The 18,313-nt window shown below is 43.4% G+C and overlaps 1 protein-coding gene across 1 annotated transcript; it reads right to left on the reverse strand.

Moving 5' to 3' along the window:
• Positions 1-556: 556 nt before the first annotated feature.
• Positions 557-16,923, reverse strand: HAPSTR1 (HUWE1 associated protein modifying stress responses). Its single transcript, XM_054180630.1, has 4 exons — positions 16,509-16,923; positions 15,499-15,579; positions 11,250-11,525; positions 557-3,551 (listed from the first exon to the last, which is right to left on the reverse strand). The coding sequence occupies exons 1-4, from the start codon at positions 16,726-16,728 to the stop codon at positions 3,307-3,309; spliced, it is 822 nt and encodes a 273-aa protein (XP_054036605.1). The 5' UTR covers positions 16,729-16,923; the 3' UTR covers positions 557-3,306.
• Between the last annotated feature and the right edge of the window lie 1,390 nt (positions 16,924-18,313).

Raw genomic sequence — 18,313 nt, forward strand, 5'->3', positions numbered from 1 at the left:
CTCCAGCTGGGTAAACCACATTTGAAAGTTAAAGTTGAACTGCAGGACTTCAGTTTCAGCCAGGAAACAAACCCCCTCCCCCCAAAAAAAAAGTCAAAAATAAAATTTAAAAAAAAAAAATCATTTTTGCATTTCTTTATTGTAATATAGATTTCAATTTAACATTTAAAACTTACTTCATTAATAAGCAAGCCAAGCTCAGTAGCTTCAGTGCAGGATGTACTTTATGTAACTTTGCCACACATTCATGTTAAGATTTGATGTACACGGAGGAGAAGAGACCGGTTCGACTGGACGATTCAGAGGAGAAAGCAAAAACTAAGCACCATTTTTAACCAAGCTAAACAATTCTCAGTTCAGTGTTTCTTAACAGGGTGTAGGGTGGGAAGCAAACAAAAAAAAAACAAACAACCCCAAAATAATCAACTCACTTTTGGCTTCAGGAGCTACAGTTTGGATAACAGCTGAAAGCTATTTTCCAGCAATGTCAATTCTCTGCGCTGGCACAAGAAAGAATCTTCAAAGCAACAGGTACTGGAGGTTTTTCCTTTTTTTTTGTTGTTTTTATTGTTTTTTTAAACCACCTGTTCTCCTTGTGTTTTTCCAGGTGAATACATGCATTATTATTTTTTTTGATCATTCTGGCAGAGGTTAACAGAGAGCAAACGACGGTTGGGGCTAAACGAAAACCAATCAGAAGATTGCCAAGGAGTGAAGGTATAAGCCAAACAAAAAAAAGCCACACAACACATTAAAGCAACCAGTTTAATATCTAAGCCTGCTTTCTTTCAAAGAAAAAAAAAATGGCACAAATCAAAAAGCCAGACAAATTTCATTTCAGATGGTACTAGACTGAATTAATGCTTCAAAGCATAAAGAGGATTTATTTCACCGTAAGGAAGGAAAGTAATCTGAACAGGCTCTGTATATTTGGGCTACACCAGAAGCATTGTTACAGTTCAGCCCATATATGCAGAACTGATACCAATGTGCTGTTACCCTTTACCACCTGGAATAGTGAAGTATTAGAAGTTGCAGGGCATAAGCATCCTAGTTGTACAAGCCAGTTAATGTACAAACAGAAGAGCTGAAGAATGGTTCTCAACTCATCCTTCCTGTTCAGCACTCCAGATTTTTCTTTTGGACCAGAAAAAAAAATTCCCCTCTGCCAACAGCTTAATAAATACTAACAGATATTTAGACACCATCTTCAAAATCTTTGTTGAAAATGCAGTCTCCAAATGAAAACTAGCTTTATGCAAGTATTAATATTTTACATAAAATAAGTCTCATGAATCGTAGTTAATAGTAACTGAAATTAATGTATGCTGAGTCTTCAGGTGATGTGCAAGTTCAGCTATGTAACAAAGGTGGGGGCTTTGAACAGCTCTTACCATCCTGCTTTGGACAGTTCTTACACTTGTCCCGTAAAACTACAGACCCTCTAGCTATAGTATTGTGCAATTGTTGACATCTTCAAGAGCTCTTCAAGGTAAAGAAATTTGATGGAAGCACCACAAAGCAAGAAAATAACGCTCTCGGTAAAGAGCCTTGAATTTAAGACATCATTACTGTCTTGCCTTGACTACAGAACACCAGTGAGAGGACATCAGGGTAAAAGAGCAAATCTACAGTGAAGTCTGCTTCAAACAGGGAAGATAATACAAAAAAGATCCAACTCTACAAGCAGCATGTAAGCAAAAGTCTTGAAGAGCTGTGTATTAACATAGAGCTCAAAGTGCCTTAACTTAGCTAGAACAGCACAATTTTTAGTATTGTGAATCTAGCATAGCTGCATTTCATTCGAGAATCAGCCTATGCTTCCAGTTAAAGCATGCATACCATCACTATAAAATACCCTTTCCCATCCTGCAGGTCTGGAGCCCTTCATTTCCTTATTCCTCCTGTATTACCACTTTCTTAGGCAGAGATTTAGAGGCCCTAAAAGCCGGGGCTCCCCACCAAAGACATGCTGCGTCTACATGTAGAAGTAGTTAGAACACAGATTGACACATATCCTTCCCCATTCAGAAACTCATTTGCAGATCAGCCTTGATCTCTAGTTCAGTTTTAAGTTACGCTTAAGTTACGGCAGCCAGAGTTCAGTCCCATGAATGTAAGCTCAACACAAAGAGAAAGCCATTTATCCTATTTAATACATCCTTACGGCATGTTTATCCAGAGCTTTAGAATCAACTTCCAGTTTTAAATTATTTTCTTAGCACTTCACAGCACCTGCGTGTCCCTCCCTCCTGAAGGAGATGGCATCACACAGACCCTCATTTACGTTTGTCCAAAGCTTCCATGCGTGACCAGAAGTCTTACTTGTTAGAACACACCCCCTTCTCCAACTATTCCCCCTCGTTCCCTCTCCTCCCACCCCTCCCCAGCCATGGGCAATTACTGCACAAGAAATGTCAAATGGGATATGGGCGTACACAAAACCTACCGTTCACTAATACTGAACAGAAAAGCCTATTTCCCAGTAACAGGACATCTTTCTCTAAATTTAGGTCAGCACTGGTGCAGTCTGCACTGTATAAGATTACCACGAGGATAATACCGAAAAGTACATATAAATTTCTCCAACTGATTTAAAAGCCTAGGAAGTTAATTGGGGAAAAGTTTAATATTGCTACTTCGGAGCACTAAAACACACAAAGTGAACCCAATAAAGATCCTTGTACTGAGTCAATATTAAGTATTAATTGCATGACCATCATAGCACCTCTTTACATTATCACACAATCACCAGAATTATCAACTGCTTTTAAAACTAAAAAGGGTACAGTCCAATATTTATAACTTGCACACTGTTACTATATAGAAACTAGGTGCATGGTACAGTGCTGCAAAAAATGGAAGCCTGCAGTTTTGACAAAGATGCCAAGTCATGTCGTAGACAATTTCAGTCAAACTGGCAATACTGTTTAAGCAAATACTCAACACAGTAGGAAATAAAGGACAAAAACAAAAGCATTCTATAACCAAATAAACATCTGAAATTTCCTTTCCCTTTAATACAAGTAAGGTCACTTTTAGCCTTGGAACGGATACATGTTTGCCTATGATGATCTTGCTAACTACTACACAATATCTGATGTCCTCTGCTAAGAATATAGTTTAAGAAAGCCGCAGTTACAAGAGGCATCTAATGTAATATCTAAAATTTCCTTTATGGCAATTATTGAATTCATTTGTCTTAAACAGTGAATATGTAAAGATGGCCTCATGTTTCCTTTTTCAATAGTACTCTGAGGATCAAGTGGCTTTCAAGCAGCATGGTGGGTTTGAAATTTTTGCAGTTTAGATCATTCTGTTGCGTTTATGAGTTGGTGAGTCTGTAATGACATCGCCACACTGGGCTGAGGTACGCTTTCTAGTTCCACCATTGTCCAAGTGGAGTGCCATTTCTTCTGATATGAAAGTGTTCAAATCAACATCATGGAGTCCATTTCTCCTTCGACTAGCATTGGAGCCACTGCTCACGTGAGTGGGCGAGCCTGGGGTACTTGAGCGAACACTTATACTAGCCATTGCACCACTAAGACCTAGGGAAAAAAAGAGAGAGTATTTAGGTCAAACAGTAAAGAAAGTTGGATTTCCCACGTGTGGCAGAAGGGATGACATCTGGCTTCTAGCAATGTTCAAGGCGCTTTGCCCTGTTATTTGTACCACGTTTATTTGTAGTCCAGACCACACCTTCCCAGCTTCTAGTCCATATAATAATCTAACCATTGCTAGAACTGGCTTCTTGTGACATCAAAAGTAAGCCAGTGAATGCTAGCTCCACAAGCATGACAAGCTCTTTAAAATACCTGTACATACTCAAGAGCAGCCTATTTCTACCCTTTAGGCTTCACACTACAGCAGTAGTTACACACAGAAGGAAAATCCCCCTACCAAGGACTTCCCAGGCTGACCTGACCTAGTCTCGTTTCAAACACCACCACCCTGCTCCCTTTCACTCCCTCAAGTCACTGTAGCTCTGAAGAAAACTGCAGTAGGGCAGCAGATCTCAGAGTTGTATACCACAGCTAGTTTTCAAACAAAACCTTTATTTCATGACTGCTGCTAACAGCCAATACATTAACAGAATTCAAACCAGCACTTAAAAATAACAAACCCAGCAAGACCACAGGACAATCCTCCAAAATTGTGGGACAGATCCCATCCAAAATAATGTCACAAATACCCTGCAACTACTTTGGTTGGTGTTCAGGTTATTAATGAAGACTGCTTAAAACAGTATTTCTTATAGAAGCAAAGCCATAGAACCAGAACACAATGAGCTACAGATCAAACTTTGTCACTATTACTTTGGAAAAGCAGGACACTCCACAAATTTAGTAAAGGCTAGTATATGAAAGCCTAACAATTCTTCTCCACTTGGAACTCTGGGTAGATCTGTAGATAAACAGCGACTTAGAGATGAGACAAACACCTTTTCTAACTGCTTCGAATCTCAGTGTTAGTAGAAAGCACCCAAAAAAACAAAGCAAAATCCATGCAGGAACACAAGGAACAGCAGAACAAAACCTACATCCATCTATTTTCTAGCACCAAGAACAAGTAAACTCTACACTATGCACGAGCATGTGTCTCATGACCTTCAAATTGTTGAGCTCTCAGAGGTTCTCTCAAATATTCTATACCTTTGTCCAGTCATCATGTATCTTCTGTGTACAAAGCCAGTTAATACACATCTTCCTTCATATATAATCAAATAGGCCAAATCACTTCAGAGCCTCTATGAAGCCTGCTAAAACTAGCAGACCAGTTGCCAAAAAGCAGAAATAGAAGACAAATTCTAAAGCCATCTGCAGCAATGTCTGGTTGATACACAAGTCAGGATAGAACAGGCCAACCAATTCCACTCTACTGTACTGGCTGAACATGTAAAGTTTAGATCTTTTAACAGCTCAGAATATATCCTTACAGACTGGGCACTGTGTACAACCATTGGAGTCACTAGCCATAGATGCTTTCTTAGATCCTTTTCCTTACAGCTCTAAGTGGTGCTTCAACATGGCTCAGAAGCATGGTATGAAGTCTGATAGGGACCCTGTAGGTTGGGAATGAAAGGTAACTTCAATACAACAGCAGAAATTATATAAACAGCAGAAACTGTTTTAGTTAGAAGGCAATTCAGAAACAAGGCTTCAGTACCCCCAGGATTACACCCAATCTTAAATTCAAAACCATTATGAAAAGGGGTTCCTACACATCTATCAAAGAAAGTAAAGCAGCTAATTCATGACAGATGCACAAGAAAAAAAAAAATTGAGAAACTGTAACTTGGTTAAATCACTAATATGCAAAACTTGGACAGGTAACAAATCACTTCACAATTTAAAGACAGGAGTAAGTTTAATATCAACTGGCATGGTATACAGTAAAAGAACATTGCTTCATTCTGTACATTTAAATTGGAAAATATTTGACAGTGCACAAGTGACATTGTTTTGAATCCAAACTGACTGCAGAAATTCACCCCACATCACTACTCCAAGCAAAATTGCTCTGAACATACAAGTTCAGTGTTGTTACTTCCACTAAGTCAACCATTTACATCACTTGTCATTTAATCTTACATTTTACAACCAAATGACCAATATAATGAAAAGATGCCCTGATGAAACTGAATTAATGTCTTGTGCCCAAGTAAGGAGAGAAAATTGTTCTAAATAAACCCCAATACTGACTCATGATATGAGAATACTTTTTCAGCATCAGTCAAAAACTGTTTAAGTAAAGCTTTCAAGTAGAAACATTTTAAATATGTAGACACAAAAGCCAGATTAAATATATGCATGGGTAATATGCTGCAGTGTATTCTAAACCAGTCTGCCAAGGCTCGCAAGCAATGCCTCAAGCAGGCATTGACTTACCAATACTTAAGTAATACTGAATCACTGTACATTTAAATATACAAACAACCTTCAGGAGACAATTAAGAAGTTAAAAATCTTCAAACACCTGGTTTTCAAAGGCAGAAGAGTAATACTGAATTAATTTCTACAAAGATAGGAGTACAAGGATATTGCATCACAACACAACTTCTAGTTGCATTTTAATCTTGCCTCTCATACAGGTATTTAATGCTGAACTGTTAACAGTCATTACCTGATATGCCAATGGACTGAATGACAATTTGGTCTCGGCTACTGGCAGCTGACCATGTTGCATAGCACTACACATCAATCCAGGAGAGCAGAACACTTAGCTCAGTTTAGAATTGGGTAATCAAGCTAATATGGAAGAGTCAGAAGAAAAATGCAAGGCAAACTTGAAATACCAAGTTGCCATTTCAGCAATACAATTGAAAAGACCTTTGCCAACAGAAAACACGTTTCAGGAGCTGTGATCCACAGTTTGTTTCTTCTCAGAAAGTTGTTGCAATGAAAAAAGAAAAATCTCAGAAAAACTGTTAATTATTTTGACTTTTAATTTTTCAGTGAACTCAGGCCCCTTCTGAAAGCATTAAACCACTGAAAGCAGTAAAGCAAGCAGTAGTAGATACTAGGAAGTAGTAAGATGACATGACTGTTAGCAGCACCATTTCACAACCTCAAGTTCTGTGCTGTGATTTACATGACCTCCTCATAGGCACATCAGTTTTGTCTATACAAACAGGAGAGATTCAAACAATGTCTGTAGTTTATTCAGGATCTCATGACCACTTGTTCCTACAAGAGACATCTTTTTTAATAGAGGCCTTTAAGGAAGAACAGGTCTCTCCTCCTTTTTTAAACTTGAAAGGATTGAAGTGGAGGGCATATCTGGAATACTCTGCACTACTTACTAACATTCTCTTTCCTGCCATAGCTTGTACTCATCAGCAACACAGTGTGCACAGCCGGTAATTTCACACACACAAAAATATTGAAGCTATATTCCAACACTGACTACAGCAGTATGAGAAAAAGCTGCAGTAAAGACAAAACTGTGACCAATAGTAGCTAATTTTTAACTAAGCACTCTTCAGAACTAGAATGCCTGGCCACTAGCATAGTTCATGGAATACAACATACTTAAAACTATCAACTCAAAAGTAGCAAGTTTATTAATACTGGCCTAGCAAACTGTAAATTTTGTTTTATCTGCACTATAACTACATCCACAAGGAGTTATTCAGGGCACTACCACAGCATAATATGCTGGAAAACTACTGTTCAGTAGAGTAATACTATTAAACTATTGTTTTCCAGAAGCTTTAAATCAGGAAGTATCAGAAAGAACATTCATGCTTAGACAAGTGTGACTAAAGCAGGAATTAGTTAATAACCCCAGATAAATACAACATGGCATGCAGATTGATCCTTGTCACTCCTCTATGTCATGCTCACCCTTTCACAGTACTGCTCTGAGCAAGTTTTAGCAGTACATACCAAAACACAACTCTGATAGCTATATATACACACAACCTTTAAATTAAACTTCCAAACTAACTGATCTCTGCTCTCCCAATCCTCCTATGAACTGCTTCTCTGCTCTAACAAGCGTTAACGTTTTGCTCCAATTGAGTATTTTGAGAAAAGAATAAGCAGGCCTAATGGAAAATGAGGCTCTTTAAAGGGGTCAAACCACACACTGCTAGGGCAGGTTCTCCCCAACAGCTCCAAAGAGACTGAATTACATCAATGATAGACATCACCACTTTTGCTCCTTGGCTTTAGAACACTCCCTCACTGTGTTGTTGCTGTTGCCCATTCACAATATTTAGTTAGGAGCTTTCAAGTCTAATGCTTTTCAGCCATTGCTTTCAAAGGGTTGCTTATTCCTCCTCCTCAAACCACAGCATTTCCTCCCACTACGCTGGGAGAAGTTTGGAAAGTATTGAGCACATCCCACATTAGCAGACCAAAGCATCCTTTCAAACATGGACATGCACAGCCACCTGCACTACAAGGTTTAGTACGTTAAACAGCCAGTCAGAAGACAGCCCAGCACGTGTCAGCTTTTGGGAACCTTATGCTATTAGCTCAGTTGATGTGATTCTGTCATTTGAAACTCCTCTCTTACAGAGCTGGATATAGCAACACACCCAGCAAGCAGGGGAAGATACATCCATACCTAAGCAAATTGCAGAGATATTCGAGGGACTGGTGGAAGTTTAAAACTTGACTGCATTTGAAATGTTGAACAATAAAAGGTATTTATCTTCTGCCATCACATCTTCAAACACCAAACATCAGATGCAAAGTTCATAAAGTCTCAGAAATATCCACTTGAACTTGAGTTAAAAGGCTTAGATTACCTGAAACTAACTACTCAGCTTCTCTTGAAGGCTTTAATTTCAGGTATTCACAGTTCAAGTTTCCAGCCATGTTTTATTTCAAAGGTTACCCATCAGCACACTAATAATGGAAAGCTGATATTAAGGACAGAGATTTTTAGTTGTCATTTCAGTCTCTCAAGAGGCTTCTACTTCCAAATATTCATTCTTAAGTACCCTTAAGTTACAGTAAAGATTTCAGTAACAGCTGCACAGCAGGTGCCATAGTTAAAAGGCAGATCTCACAAACATCAGTATTATTTTGTCATGATCATTTTGCTTTTAACTACTGTAACAAATGTTGAAGGAACAGCAGAGAACAAGAAGTTCCTTATAGCATGAAGACTATAGATCGCTAATATAGCAAAATTAAATCTAGGGTTCAAAATCCCTAGCTTTTGTCAGAAACTCTCAGCTACCTTAGTACTGTAAGATAGATCAGATGCCACAGGGTTTGAGACAGAAGGCTAAAACCACAATTTCAATGGATGTCTGATGCAGCACAGTTTGAAGATGATACTGGTATCAAAGATACTCTTCACTAATGTTTTAGTCTGGGACATATCTAGACCTGTTTGATATTCCAGGAAATATTTTATTAGCGACTTCATTACCACAGCTTCTATCAAAGTTTTCAGATGTGATTATGAAGCATTTAGGTTACACGATCAACACAGCTATTTCCTCCATCATAGAGCAAAATCAGCAAGTTACAGCACCATGAGTTTCAGACCCATTTCCAAGAAGTCAATAAACCAAGTCTGCTTCCAAAGAGCTTTGTGTTGCAGATGCATACCTCTCCCTGCTTCACTAAAAGCAGTCCTGCTCAGTGCGGCAAAGTTTTAGCATTATCCCTCAAATCTAACTAAGCTCACCCATGTCACCCACAGAGAAATGCTCTTTCCACAGGAAGCCTACCAGCACAAGGCAACACCTAACTCCTTCACATGCTAGCCAAAAGCTCCCCTTAAAGCCTCAATCCTGAGCACTTGATAAGACTTCCACTCACTATCACCAGGGTTTCTCATGTTTCCTCACAACACCTAGAAGCAACAAATCACTTGGAAGCTGCCTGCTAAAAATGAAGATAAACAAAGTCCTACAGAGGATATTAATTTTCACACACCTGAAGATCCTATGCAGGTTTCAAAAATCAAAACAGTTCTGGAAAGTCCACTGATATAGGAAAATAGTCTGGAGGTAATTTAATCACAACTTCTTTAATATTGAAGGAAGGGGGGGAGAAACTGAAGGAATGCAGACATTGTGGACAGTAACCTAAAAACAGTTGCAAGGCCCAATAGGAGACCAGTCACTAAAAGATTAGCACAAAAGCATTTGTGTCAAAGACCAGATTGAAAGCCGTATGAGGAGAACCTAATCCAGGTGGTGATTGACATGTAATCTTGTCAACCAGCTGATGAAGGGGGAAGAGTGCACTTCTAGTCCCTGCAGTGCCAGTATGGAGAGCTCCCTAAGTTCTCATGACCCTATGTTGGGTTATAAACTAGGAAAACTTTGAAATTCATGGTTCAGACTCCCACACTACTGAGAAGTGACATCCATAAACCACCCTGATATAAAGTAGATGTTAAGAAACAATACCAGGATATGAAAAAAAAAAAGCCATTTGCCAAAAAAAGCCTCGAGTTTGCTCAAGAGCTCCCTGTGCAACAGTGAGCCTACCTAGCTTACTCACCTGAAAGTCAGCCTTTGTAGTTAAAGCCAAACCAGATGCAACTAGTCTCAGGAAACAAAACATTTTTGAAGGGTGACTTATCAGCTCTATCAGGTGAGAGCCAGCTTATGCAGTTCCTCCTCATAAAACAATACTGATACATAGAATTCTCTACCCAGCTTCCACTACAAGAACAACTACCAAAACTACATGACTGGGTGGAAGAATGCTCGATTTAAATGGCCACAGAGCAGCAAACAATGCCAGAATTAGGCTGACACCTAGAGAGTAACAGCAGCTGGCTTACCTGTCTTGGGAAAAAACACAGCACAGAAGCAAAGACTGCATTGTCAGGAATTCACTCATCTAACTGATTAATCCCACCCCTCACTGAGAACACCAAAACAGTAAAAATATCATTGGAGTTTTATAGATTGCACTTAGAGATAGGTTGGTTTTGCTTTTAGAATGGTCTACTGTTTATACCTCAAGAGATCTGCTACCTTTTAGAATTTTAGGAGACAAAACCCATGAGTGAACTGCTCCATTTCATCCTAGGAACAATTTAAAGCACATTTTTCTTTTATCACTTACTAGGTAATAGTCCAACACAAGCTATTGAATATTCATACCTGAAGGAAAAAAGATACACCACCACCATTACTGGTATTGGCAAGAAAGGAAATTCACTACAGCACTGGCAGCCAAGTTTGGAAGTGAACTAAACAGTTCTGAAGAGAGCTCAATAATTGCAATGATGTGCAAGTGAAGTACCCTTCCTGGGTACTTTCAGTAGAACATTAAACCTTATTATCCAGTGCGTAACAAGAGTACTACAGTGAGGTACAGTATCCTAGGAGACAGAAGCTTCAGATACAAAAATCACCTACCTAATCCAACAAAAATTTGCTACTAGCCAAACCTTAATGTTTAACTAGTCACTAGCATAGTATTATTTCCTAAGAACTTGATTGCTTGTAGCACTGGTACAAAAGCCAAGGCTCTTCATGCTTCAAAAACACTATGAAGTGTTCACAGCTGTAGAATATTACAGATCCAAACTCCACTTTTATACAACACCTTGCCTTAACTCGAAGTATTTGACTGTGCAACTTTATTAGCTAACATGCTTCATGCATGCAAAAAAACTCCCTTAGAGAATGAAGGCGATACCTTCAGCTGGATTATCAGGTACATAACATATTATAACCATAAACAATGGCCAAGAGCAAGACATGCTTTAAGAACCCCCACCCAATTTTAACCAAGTAGTATTGAAAAAATTACTGTTACCATGCAGAGCTATGGCTTCACGGAAGGGTTGCAAATCAGTCTCTACAGACGAGCTAGTTTCTGTTGAAGTAGCTCGGTTAGGGGATACTACAGTCAATCTTGGGGGAGCTCTAGAATTTCTTGGAGGAGGAACTTTTCCACAGAGGAAGCTGATCAAGTCTTCTCTACGAATAGTTCTTCTGCGTTTTTTAACCCAAGCTAACACATCCTTATTCCGACGTTGATAGCCAATCTGAATTCCTACATCAAAGCTTCGCTGATGGGCATCCACACTTTCTGCAAGAAGACAGAGAAGAATTTTTAGTGTTACAGACAGAGCAATGCATAGTACAGCACATCACCAAGAACCTGCTGTCCACCATGGAAAAGAAGTCTGTCTTCTACAGGTTACTGTAACAGTACCGAGCTAGCCATAACAAATTAGCTAGAACTGAAGATGAGTCCTATTAAATGTAAGGAAAGTATCAGCTGAAATGTTCTACCTCTTTTACAAGTCAGAAAGGCAACAGCAACTCAAGCACCACCTGAACAGCAGTTACTATACATCAGGTCAAGAAGCAGCACTGTTTCAAAAAATCATAATGTATTAGTATTAAAAAAACCCACACTTTAAGCATGTCAGTCTGAGAAGGGGCTTAAATCAGACAATGCACTCTAAGAGACCCTCTTGAAATGCATCAGTACAACCAGGAGAACCCAGCAAAAAGTGCAGCAGCTTCTCTTGATTCTAATCAGCAAAGATTTTTCAGAAAAACTCAGATTTCTTTAGAGACCTTCTAGTTTCATCTGAATTTCAGTTGCAGAGGCATTTCACAGAAGGTCATAGTTCTGAAACTAGACAGAACCCAAGTATCCCCAATGCCTTTCAATTAGGCAATATACTACAAAGCCTGAGAAAGTGTCCTTCCCCATTTATGATCCCATTGCAAATCTGATCTACAAAAGCTTTAAACATTTGTAATTAATCCGACTACAAAATGCAGTTTCATTCTCCCAAGGATTTCACTGGTCACCTGTGCACATCAGGTATAACTGCATCTCTAAGAAACTCTCAAATACCTCTTTACATTGCTTTCAAACTCAGGCAAGTACATTTCTGGCTACCAGTTCGAGTAAGTTTCAGTCAACAGTAACAGGCAGCTTACATTCTATTCTTTACACAATTGCACTCAGCTTGTTTGTCATAGGTTTCAGAGCTCTGCCAACAGCTACTTCAGTTTGATGAAAATTACTGCTGCACTGGTCTTGCACCATTAAAATACATCAACATATCCACACCAATTTCATCTGCTCAATTTCCATAGATTTTTATTAATTCTGGCAAAGCTGATTAAAACAGTTTTCTAGATTCTTGCTTTACTAATGAAGTCCAACGTTAAGAGTCATTTTCCCAGAACAATATCAAGAGATTTAATAACAGCTGCCCAAGATAATGGTTTAAAGGTGAACAGGGACATACACATCTATGCTGGTTTTCTCACACTCAAAAACCCAAAAGTAATCACTCTTGAAAGCTATCCTTGTACTCTAAGGCAGCACCACAGAAGACAGAACTCAAATCTGCACTACCTATGAGCAGCACTTCAAACATGACCTATCAGGAGAAAAAAACCACCAAACACTGACCATAGTTAAATCTTACAGATTTAGAATATAAGGTGTACACAGAGCACACTTAACATCTTTCTTTTATGCACTCTTAAAGTGTTTTCCTATGCTGCTTTGCAATCTAAGGCCAGAAGACTTGAAATGCTAATTCCTGCAGAAGCAATGGCAACATGACAGATTATTCCTCCAGCCATTTCATACTCCACAGTGGCTTAGACTCCAATGCACTCACAGTAAAAGCTACCCAAACACTTCGGAGCCAATTTGAAAACTAACAATATTCCTTTAATTACTTCCTGAAATGCCATGAGAAAGCCCTGAGAGGTGAGGAGCTCAGCTTTGTCAATAACCTGCTTTCCTTGGGCACCAGAAAGCTTTACAATGAACTAGGAACTAGTAATGAGGTTGAACAACTACTGTTGCAGCCTGGACAAATTTTAAGCATCATTACCCTGAAAAAGATTAGATTTTTGTGGTGAAAAGCTTTAACTTTGTCTAAAAAGTTACACTGGCTAGAAATAAGCACTCAAGCTGCAATTACTAAGTCAAAACTAACATCAGCAAATGGATTTTTTTTTTTTTAAATAAATTACATTGTAGGCTCCTAAGTCTTACTCTAATATATGCCTAAGCCTTTCTACAGTGGCCTTAAGTTCTAAATACTGCTACTAGCCATGCCTTCACTTCTTTAATGTAATGCAGAAGATCAAATGTCTTCAAATGCAGCCTCTATCACCAGCTTCAATCAGAAAACTGTGATCCAAGACCTGCAGCATGGCATGCTATTAAACTTCTATTTTCGGGGCGGGGGGGGAAGCTGACACTCAAGATATTATGCTGTTCTTTTTAACACAAGAGCATAAGGAGAATTTTGATGCTTCCAAAATCCAGTTATCAGATCAAAAACGAGCTGACAGGGCAACAGGCAAGTCGTGGTGTTCAGTTTACCAAGTACTTATCCAACGTTTTGACAGAGTCCTTCAAAATACAAACATTACTGAGCATGTGAGAAACAGGAGGATTTTGAAGAGCCATGTTCATCAATAGGGAAGGCAATTTTCCACTAAGAGATTCCAGCCTCTAGCTGTTTCTGCCTGTGCTGTCCACAGATTTGGAAGTTAAAATTGAAAAATGGTAGTCCTGAGTAACTGAGGTACTTCAGCACTCAAAGATCTGTTTGAAAGAAAGATTTTTCAGGAGCTCTTTTTGAACTGTTACATCTAACTAAGCAGAGCTTCCCACTTAAAATCTCCTTTCCCTGATCGCCACATACATATTCTTCTGCAATCACACTGCTGCAGAAAAATAGAGCTCATCTCCCCTACAGCACAAGTAAACAAGTGATTTAACTGAAAATGAACAGCCCATGTCTTTGCAATAAAGCAGCTCTAAGGAGACAATGCCAGCTGTAAAGAACCTGCAATTATTCCAGACAGTTTATTAACATTACCTGCTGCTATTCTAGCACCATGTTCAAGTGACTGGTGTCCCAGACCATGTTCCAGTGACCCACTACATCAGGCCAACACCTACCCTGTTATGTGATCTGCTGCCCCTTTATGAGCCTTGACACACACAATTCAAAGGCACTTTCTGCAAGAGAAGGCTCTGGCAGTGAGGGTCACATGTACATTTCCTCCTTGCTTTGTCCACATGTCAGAAATGTGATCAGCCACCACAAACACACTACTAATAGTAGTTCAACCGCTTAAAGCAAACCCAAAATGGGAAAACTAAACACATGAAAGAACACGCAGGTAATAGCTATAGATAATGCTGCACACCCCACAAGTGGGTGGGGAAAGAGGAAATCAAACTACAAGTCAGAAAAACAACTATTTGAAACTTTAAAGTTTCTTCCTTCTTTGGAATGGAAAACAGTAACAATAGGAATCACACTGTGTCAGTTTAAGCCTCCACCAACATAGGTGTCACTTTTGTAATATCGTCTCAGGAACCTAGAAACTACTGAATGATTCCTTTGCAGACAAGAATTCCTGTTACAGCCCAAGAACAGCTGAATTCAGAAACAAATCCTGACAAACACATCAGAACAGCACAAAGGCACAGCCACATGCAGAGTGCACTCCTACCAAAGTTCTTGCTAACACTGCTTTCTTACAGCCACTCTGAGGACAGCCTAACGACATTCTAGTGCTTAAAATAAACTGAGAGGGTTACTTAAGAACCCCCAATGTCAGAAGATGACAAAACTTTGTCATACAACATCTATGCAGGACTTCACAAACACTACACCTAATCTACATTTCACTGTACACGTTATACTGATGTCCCAACATCATGAAATACAAAACCCAGGACGTCTAAGAAGTGTTTTGTAAACTACCATATTCTCCCCTTAAATTCATCCTTTTTCGAGGGTCTCAAAGTAAAGCAGCTTTGAAGTTATTAGTCACTGACATGAGGCAACAGAAAAGATTCAGCTATCGTCAGCTAAAGAGGCCCTGGGAAAACTCACAAGATTCAGGAAGCAGTCTCGGGTTAGATTTTATCAGGGTGAATAAGAGACATTAACAGGCACTGCTTATGAGTAAGCCGGGGCAGGAGGTAGTATGGGGCCCGGCTCGGCAGGGAGGGCTGCCGGGGCAGCGGGGACAGGGGGTAGGGGCAGCCCCCTTACCTTTGTAGAGGTTGGTGACCGCAGTGGCGGCGTTCTGGAAGGGGACCCAGAGAGAGAGCCCCGGCTGCTGGCACACCCGGTCTGCAGGGAGGGAAGGACACACGCTGTTTATTTTGGAGTCACCAACTCCGAACGGCCATGTTAGGTTTCGCCATTTTGTTCCACCTTCTGAAGTCGGGATCAGGGCCGAGCAGGGCCGGCCGGCGACGGCCCTGTCCCGGGCAGCGGGCACGGCGGCGGCGCCCCCAGTCCGTCGGGGAAGCGCCCGGCCCGGCCCCCGCCCGCAGCCCCCGCTGCACAATGGGGCCGGCCCCTCACTTCGCCATTTTGTCGGAGCTTCTTCCCTGGGCTGGGCGTCAGGAGCCGCCGCCGGCAGGGCCGGGCTTCCCGGTCTGCCCCCACCCTCCCCGCCCCCGGAGCCCACCGCTCCACGAGCATTCGCAGGCCTCGCCCCCACCGCCCGGCACCCTACCAGCGCGACCCCCCGCCGAGGCCACTCTCGACAGGAGCGCCCTGTCTACCGGGTAGCGGCTAGGCCCCGCCAGTCGTTCTCTTGGGCCGACCCTTCCGCCAGCTGCCCATCTGGGGCGGGGGACAGCAAGGCCGGGCCGACACAAGAGCCAGCCCAGAGGCCTCACTGGCCCAGGCCGCTCCGCTGGAGGCCACGAAGGGTGATGTCGGGGCAGCGGCCACGGTTCCCCCTCACGCCATTTTGTTTTCCCGTCTGCCTCTATGGACGGGCGCGGAGCCCCCAGGCCGGAAGCCCGCTCCTCCCCCTGCCCAGGCCGCTCTCGCCGCCACATCCCCTTTGTGACGCCGCGGCCCCGCTCCCACCCCAATCCCGACGGCTCCGCGACCCCTCCCCAACCCGCAGCCGGATCTCCCGGCCCTGCTTCAGCCCCAAACCCACGACGCTCGGGCTCCACCGCCCACCAAGCCTCGTCCCACCGCAGCCGCCTAGCAAGCGCCTCCCCAGGCCCCTCCGCCCGCGGCCCTCCTGCGGCGCTCACCCTTGTAGAGCTGCGCCACAGCGGTGGCCGAGTTTTGGAAGAGGTGCCAGAGCTTCTGTTGCTTGTGCTCGGGCTGCGCCGCCGCCTCGTCCTGCAGATCCGGGGCCAGCGCCTCCTCCTGCTCGGCCTCGGCTAGGCACTGCCGTTCCCACTTGCTGAACCAGTGCTCAGGCCCGTGCTCCTGGATCTCCGCCTCGCCCTCCTCCTTCTTGTCCTCCATCGCTCCGGCCGGCTCCGCGTCCTTCCTCGCCGCCGCCGCGGAGGCCCGGCCTCGCCGGACAGCCGCGTTCGCCTCCCCTCCGCAGCTGGGCCGGCCCTACCTCACCCCCATACTCCCGAGCCCGGCCCGTCCGTCGGCTCCAAACACACTGAGCGCCGGCGCCGCCCCGATCACAGTAAAAGCCCGTCGGAGACGCCTGGGAACGTGCTGCCACCCAGTGCCCGCCCCCTGCGTCCGACTGGCAGCTGCCGCCCCGGCACCGCGGGTTTGAACGGCACCTCGGGCCCTCACTGGTCCTCCCGCACGCCCCTCAGCGGCACGGCAGCGGGGGGCGGGCCCGGCCGCAAGATTGGTTATGCTGTCACACACCCGTGCGCAGACAAGCCGCGGCCGTGGGGAGCAGGCGCAGTGGCTTCTCAGTGCTTCCCGGCTCCTCCTCCTGGCGTGATGCGCCGGGCCTTGAGGCGGCTCCGCTTGCCACCGCCCCTCGGCCCCCGCCCCTCGTACCCTGCCGGGCCGGGGTTGGAGCTGGCGTGGGGTGGGCGGCCGCCCAGGTGTCTGAAGGCGCGCCGTGGCCGAGGTGCCCACCGGGGCAGCGCAGGGCGGTTCTGCTGTCTTGGGGCTTTCCCCAGGCGGAACAAGGCGTTGCCCCGCCTCGGGCTTCCCCCTGCCGCTGCTGGCGAGGCCAAAGCCGGTGAGGTGACATCCACCCGCCGCGCTACTCGCCTGCGGCGCAGATCCCTGCCTGAGAGGTGGCTCTGCGGCCAAGGCCCCGGCCAGGACCGGGCCAGGCTCGGGGGAAAATGGCTGCCGCGCAGGGCCGCGGGCCGGTCCCGAGGCCTGTCGTAGGGCCGAGCCCCGCTCCGTGCCTGGGAGAGCACTGTGTCGACCGCCAGGCTTGCACTGGCCGTTCACACCCTTGCCATCCTTTTTCTACCGCTTTTACACTTTGTTTACCATTTCTTGTCGTATGTTTGCACTGTCTCAGGCAAAAATCCAATACGCCGTAAGAAAGTGCAGCTTCTTTGCACTGGTTTAAAGCACTTCTTTACTTCATGATCGCTTCAAAACGCTGCTGTGAAAATCATCTTCCAAACCGCTCCAGCCACACAAGTCAAAGAAAATTCCAGCTTGTGAGCCAAGCCATGAATTGCACAAATACTGATGCAACAGGCAAGCACCTCGAGTTTCCCTCTTCTATGAAACACTCAGTTCTTGCTTTCTATCTAGTCCAAAGGTCGGGCATACCTGCAGCTGGTTTTGCACCCCCTGTCCTGAGTGTAGTGCCGCTGGTGCATGTGTGCAGCTGGGTTTCAGATCACCTCTTCCCTGTTACTAGATTAGTATTGCACATTAACTGCTACCCCTATCCCGCTCAAACTCGCTGGATGTCAGAAGCTTTGCAGTATTTCCTCCTCTGACACTCCATGCTTCTTCCTGTTTTGATCTTGGATCTTCACACAGCTTCCTAAAACATACAGGATTTCAAGCCTAAATTGTATGAGAAAAGGCATGGTATGAGGAGAAAATTAGAATTTTCAAGGTGGTTTGTTTTATTTCTAAGGACAGCTGAAAACAAGCTGCA

Source organism: Dryobates pubescens, chromosome 4 (assembly GCF_014839835.1).
Source record: "Dryobates pubescens isolate bDryPub1 chromosome 4, bDryPub1.pri, whole genome shotgun sequence".
NCBI lineage: Eukaryota > Metazoa > Chordata > Aves > Piciformes > Picidae > Dryobates > Dryobates pubescens.

What these genes read in the sequence shown, in the direction of transcription:
- HAPSTR1 (XM_054180630.1), bottom strand. Translation starts at nt 16,728, where the DNA reads ATGGAGGACAAGAAGGAGGAGGGCGAGGCGGAGATCCAGGAGCACGGG. An exon ending in TGTGGCGCAGCTCTACAAGG is followed by an intron (nt 15,580 to 16,508) that starts GTGAGCGCCGCA and finishes CCCTCCCTGCAG; the next exon opens with ACCGGGTGTGCCAGCAGCCG. An exon ending in GGTCACCAACCTCTACAAAG is followed by an intron (nt 11,526 to 15,498) that starts GTAAGGGGGCTG and finishes GTCTTCTTGCAG; the next exon opens with AAAGTGTGGATGCCCATCAG.